This window comes from Triticum aestivum, chromosome 5B (genome assembly GCF_018294505.1).
Source record: "Triticum aestivum cultivar Chinese Spring chromosome 5B, IWGSC CS RefSeq v2.1, whole genome shotgun sequence".
NCBI lineage: Eukaryota > Viridiplantae > Streptophyta > Magnoliopsida > Poales > Poaceae > Triticum > Triticum aestivum.
In genome coordinates this window covers 636047143-636053252 of record NC_057807.1, presented here as the reverse complement: position 1 = coordinate 636053252, position 6110 = coordinate 636047143, and the positions used below count along the sequence as shown (strand labels likewise).

Below are 6110 nucleotides of genomic sequence, written 5' to 3'. Positions count from 1 at the left end.
ATGGCCGCATTGTCGCCCCGAGCATGCACCGGGCCACCAAGCTCCCGATCCATGTCCTACACGCCGCCGCCGAAAAAAGAAGTACCACGGCCTATACCACCGGTCGTGGGGATGTGGGTGTGGAATCGACACTGGATCAGCTCGTTCCAGTCGGCAGAGCAAGCAGCTCATGCCTACAATGTGGCGGCAGTCCGCCTCCACGGCGACCGGGCGAAAATGAACTCCACACTCGGCAGCAGCGTTGTCCCAGAATTGGTCGCAATCGATCCCCGAGTGGTCTCCCTCCGTTAGGTGTGGGAGAATCGGGAGGCCCTCGAGCATTTTGAGGCCGCGCACGACGACGAGACCTACATGGCCGAGCTCTGAGCGAATCATCCGAAGCTCGTCACCGAGGAGCTCTAGGCCTATGAGCTCTACAAGAAGACTACCAATGAGGCGACCAGTCCGGTAGGGTGGATCGAAGATGAGGCCGGACCGAAGTGACCCATGTATCTTCCAGCAACCCCGACTCCGGCGTGGGTGGAGTGGATTGGGAGACAATCCTGCCCGAAGAAGATTAGGTAGTTTTTAGTATGCTAGTAGTAGTTTTACTTTGTTCGACTCGAGTAGTTTAAGTTAATGCGATACAATGTATCGAATTGCGCTACCTATGTTTATTTTTGTGTTTGAATGCGGTAGTTTACTTTTGTGAATTTCTAAAAATTTCAGAGAATTTAGAAAATGTTCACGAATATAAGTAAATATTCATGAATTCCAGAAACTGTTCATGTATTAAAAAGATGGAAAGGTGAAGTAAACAAGAAAAAAAAACATGAAGTAAAAAAACCAAGAAAAAACTGAAAAACTAAAATAAAAAAACTGGTGTATAAAATAAAAAGGGACGGAACCTTCCCAACGGGACCTTAAGTTGCAAAACCAGAGGAAGAATCGCAATACCACCGGAATGTTACTTACACTCACGCTAATGGGCCAGCCAACGCTCTAGTGGACGATTCTTTCTTTTTTTGAACATCAGTACGACACAAGCGCTCATATACACACGCATACACTCATCCCTATGAACGCACACACGCACATCCTACCCCTATGAGCACCTTCGAAAGACTGAGCCGGCATATCATCTTGAAATTTACGAAGTCACCATAGGCACCTCGTCGTCGACGGGAACGTCTCCTCCCACTGAATGCGCATCGCCGGAAATCCTGAAGTAAATCCAGGAATAAATGCGAGCACCAGGATGTGATCCTGGTGGTCTGGGGATACCACAGTCCCTCTAACCATCCAACTACGGGTTGGTTCGCAGTGGACGATTCTTTCGACATGTATCGCAATTAGCAAACTACAGGCCTAATAATAGTTTAAAGGACTTTCATAACATAGCATTACTGTGCAACTTGGAAATGTACATCACTAGTGCATAATATTAGAGAAGATTTTGCAGAACTTTATGTATAGTGCATGAATCACCACGAGACTCCACTCTAAATCACTTGCTTAAAAAAAGTGAACCTAGATATCGGGTGATGTTATACCACCAAACTCCAGGGTTTAGAAATCATGATACATTTAGCACTCATTCGAGAAAATGTTAGCACACCAGTTTCAAATTCATGAAATTTTCATAATATAAGAAAATGTTCACAAAATTTTATATGTTCAATTTTTATAAAATGTTTCTGAGTTTTGGGAAAAAGAATCAAGAATTTAGGGGAAAATACAGAATATGAATAAATATTCGTGAATTTTAAAAATGTTCATGAATTAAAAAAAAGTGAAGTACAAAAAGAACAAAAATGAAAACATTAACAGAAAACCAAGAAAAAATAGGGGGAAAAACCCAGAAAACTGGTGTCGAAAAATAAAAAGGACGGAACCTTCTCAAAACCGAGCTTAAGTTACAAAACCGTAGGAAGCGCAATGCTGCTGGAAGGCTTACTACACTCCCGATAATGGGCCTGCCCACGATGTAGTGGGCAATTCTTTTGAAATTTATCGCAATGAACAAAGTACATGCTTATTAGGTTAAAGGACTTTCATGACTATAGCATTAATGTGCAACTCAGAAATATACGTCATTAGTATATAATATTAGAGAAGACTTTGCAGAACTTTATGTATATTGCAGAAACCATCACGACACTCCGCTCTAAATCACTTGCTTAAAAGAAGTAAACCTAGATATCAGGTGATGTTATATCGCCCAACTGGTGGGTTTAGAAATCATGATACCTAGTCCAAAAGAAATTAGCACTCATTCGGTTTAACAGAAACTGAATCTATCAAACAAACGAGGCAACACTAAAGCGTCAGGAAGCAACAAAATATTACTTCGTATTAAGTATTAACGAATCGACCTATTCTCTGCCCAAATTATCATTTACATACGACAAAGGACAAAAACGATATAAAGGAAAATAACCACCAAATGACGGGAAGTACCCTTTGGTTCCTGGGTGTATATACTACACCCTATACGAGAAAAAGGTTAATAATTACACAAAAAAGTAAAAAAAGTTTAGAAGTTTTTTCGAATAAACTTGACTTTATTTTGCACTAGTACATAAATTTTCGTGAACAAGAACTCAGCGTTGACGTCGGGGCAAAAACATAAAAAATATATTTGCTACTATAGGTCACTATTCACACTATTTTGGCCAACAATTTAGATTTTTAAAAAGAAGTAAACGGGTGTTTTTCTTTTGGTGGAATTTTTCTTACAAGTACAACGGAAGGACAAGTTTATTTCAACAATATTTTCATAATTTTTTGAATTTTGATTTAGTTACTATTTTTTTTCTATATATGGTGTATATACACCCATAGACCAAAAGTTCCCCTCCCCAAATGACCTATTATAGGTATTGGCCATAGCATACTGTTATGCTTTGAACTGATCCTCAATTTCATCACTTGTAGTATAATGAAGTGTAGTCTCAAACTGAACCAGTACCAATAAGGAAGAACCGAAAGTGATCCATCCAGACAATTGCGGCAAAATGGTAGGAATGGAGCCAAAGATTAGGAGAGGAACCAAAGATTTACGAATCAGATTGCACACTGACATCCACAGCAGGTAGGACAGGAACGACTGACAAAGGAAACAATCAAGTATATAGTGTCCCTGATCAGGCTGATCTACTGTATGTATGTACGTATTGCCACATCTTTGTCGAAACAGAGCAAGCATCTTTGTCAAAACAGAGCAAGCAGACAAGGCTCCCGGAGTTGAGAAGACATTCTCACTCACACTGATTGGAGATATGATATGAGCTAGCCGAGCCCTGGCGGTGGAGGGCCGTTGCGCTGGCAAACACTGCACGCCCTGTTGCCGGTGCCGGAGGGGTGGCCGCAAGCCGGGCAGATCGGGCCCGAACCCACGGCTGAGCTCGAGCTGGAACTGGAAGAAGGCCTAATGGGCGCAGCCCCTGGAGGCGGATGCACGTAGCGGATCCACGCAAAATGGCGCACATCCCGAAAACACGAACGTGGGGGGCCTCTTGCAACGAGGGCACGCCTCGACGAGGGGACTGACTGGAACTGGAGCACCTGGCGCGCTTGCGGAAGTGATCGCCCAAGAAGGCTGCTCACCAATGCAAAGATCCAAGAAGAAATCAATGAGTTCATGGCGGCAGGACAAGCCCAAATAACGAATGAATGGGAAATAATGCATCGCAAATTACCCCGCTGGAGCCGGAGTGGCCTGTTCCTGTCTGCAAGGGGCCGGCGATCTGGTTATGGCCGGGGAGCGAACCATGGCCGATCTGGTTATGGTACTGGTAGGTGAAGGCCGGACGCCCACCGGCTGCAACAGAAACCAAGAAATCCAACTCCGACGTCAATGAAGAATCAAGAACCGCATGGATCAGAAAGAAAGAATTGGCGCTTTTCTTGGGAGGGGACTGGCCTGGATTTCGCAGCGGCGGCCGGAGCATCCCCTGAGATGGCGCCCTCCTATGCGGCTGCGGCTGGGAGAATCCTCTGTACCCCGACCCGCCCCCGGCCCCGCGAGCAGCTACAAGAAACGATCCAAGAACCGGCATCAACGCAAGAACGAAGGACGCGCTCGCTCGTATGATTTGATCTCTTGGGCACCCACCTCCACCTGCAGCGAAGGCTGGTGTAGTCGCCGTCTGCCCTGCAAAAGCATGCCGGTGCGGCGGAGCGGATCCCCTCTGCCCCGACCAGGCCCCGCCCCAGGCCCCGCGAACAGCTGCAAGAAACGAAGTTACCGGAGGTTACAATCCAAGAAGCGGGCATCAACGCAAGAACGAACCCCGAGCTCGACGTATGCTTTGATTTCTTGGGCACTCACCTCCACCGAACTGGGAAGAGCCGCCGGCGGAGCCTGTAGTCGCCGCCGTCAGACCCGCAAGCGCCTGCGAAGTCCCGGCAATGCCGTCGCCGGCTGCATTCGCCGTCGGCCCTGATGTCTGCGCCGATGTACCGACGAGGTCGTCGCCGGCCGTAGGCTGCGTCCGCGCAGCCGGATGCCTTGTCCCGGTCAGGTTGTCGTCGGCCTTCCGCTTGCCCGCCATCTCGCCTCGGTCGAACAGCTTCGCAAGAACGCCCAGATGAATAGGAGAGGGAGGAAGCTAGGAGAAACAATGGGAGGGGAGGAAGGAAGGCGAGGGAGGGTATATAGACGACGGACAGAGCGTCTCCGTCTGCAACCGATTTCAAGAAGCAGAGAGATTCAGGTCGGTTGATTTTGGGGGGAACATTTTGGGGCAAGATTTGTTTTTTGAAGGAACATTTTGGGGACAAGATGACAGGAAGAGCCTTAAAATGGGCCTAATGTATTTTCGATAGCTTAGCCAGTGGCCCAAATAAGTCGGCCTAATGTATTTTCGATAGCTCAGCCAGCAGCCCATCAAACGCGCGACCTGGTAGCTCGCCAGGGCGCACCCACAGCACAGAAAAAAAAACCTCCGTGGTTCCCGTTGACCACAGGTCAACCCTTATCTTTTGGAAGATTTTTTTTCAAAAAGTTCGGAAAAAATAAAACAAAAATCATGTATTCGAAAAATTTCACGAGTTCAAAAAAAATCATGATTTAAAAAAAGTTTGCAAATTTGAAAACAAGCTTGTATATTTGAAAAATGTTCATTGATTATGTAAAACAAAACTCACGACTTTGCAAAAGGTTCACTGATTTGGAAAAAAGTTCACCAATCTTGAAAAAACTATGCACAAAATTGAAAAAAAATCGTAGTTTTTGGAAAAAAAATTGGTCTTTGCAAAATGTTTGTGCATTTGAAAAAAAATTGCCGATTCAAAAAAAGTTGAAAAAAGTTCACGTGTTTGAAAAAAGGTTCGTGAATTTGAAGACATCCTCTAGTGCCATGTCCGCCTCCCAGAGTACACGACGGTTTGCGTCCACCTCCACCTTCGATGCAATGGAGTCAATGATGGCCTGCTGCTCCACCGCCTCCTCGACTTGGGCGAGTTCAAACAACACCAAGGCGTCGGCCATGGCGAAGCACGCAGCTGGAGGCGCCAGTACAACCTCGCCTTCGGTCTCCTCCTCTGACTCTGCATCCTTCGTGGTCGTCTCCTCCTCCTCCTCCTCCTCGTGCTCCTGCTCCTCCTCTAACTCCGGCGAGTCCGGAGGTAGGCCGACTGTGATCCGAGCTTCGCGCCTGGAGGATATCCTCCAGTAATTGCAACCGCCACTCCAGAGTGAGCATGGTGTACGTGGTGATCCTCTACCAGGCCATGATTAGCGGTTGAAGACGAGTAGATTGAAAGATGATGGCGCGGAGGGGAGCGAGTGGGAAGAAATGAGGACGAGCTAGGGTTGGGCTACCACCCTCCGGCTTAAATAGCCGGACTTGGTTCCTTGGGTGGTGCACCAAAGCGGCACCACGTGGCGCCATGAGTGTATCCTCACCAAAAATCGTACGAGGCGCCCGTAGGACCTATGGGTTCCCACGTGGGTCCCCTTGGTTAGTCATACGTGGTTGATGCGTCCGAGAGTCTCATATTCGTCCCATATATGGTCTGGATATGTGGGTGCCGGTCAACCCAAACGTTTGGGCCGAGGTTTTTCCGGTCTGGTTGAGTTGCAAAATCTTGACCCGACTAGATCCGAGCAAATCCACCGAGGACAG

The 6110-nt window shown here is 47.0% G+C and overlaps 1 protein-coding gene across 1 annotated transcript; it reads right to left on the bottom strand.

The window, feature by feature from the left end:
- Positions 1-4039: 4039 nt before the first annotated feature.
- LOC123115145 (uncharacterized) lies at positions 4040-4683 on the bottom strand. The gene is made up of 3 exons (XM_044536392.1): positions 4313-4683; positions 4097-4210; positions 4040-4062 (listed from the first exon to the last, which is right to left on the bottom strand). The coding sequence occupies exons 1-3, from the start codon at positions 4533-4535 to the stop codon at positions 4040-4042; spliced, it is 360 nt and encodes a 119-aa protein (XP_044392327.1). The 5' UTR covers positions 4536-4683.
- Positions 4684-6110: the final 1427 nt, after the last annotated feature.

Coding starts and splice junctions, on each gene's coding strand:
- LOC123115145 (XM_044536392.1), bottom strand. CDS start 4,535: ATGGCGGGCAAGCGGAAGGCCGACGACAACCTGACCGGGACAAGGCAT. Junction 4,211..4,312: donor CTCTTCCCAGTTCGGTGGAG/GTGAGTGCCCAA, acceptor CGTTTCTTGCAG/CTGTTCGCGGGGCCTGGGGC. Junction 4,063..4,096: donor AGCCTTCGCTGCAGGTGGAG/GTGGGTGCCCAA, acceptor CATACGAGCGAG/CGCGTCCTTCGTTCTTGCGT.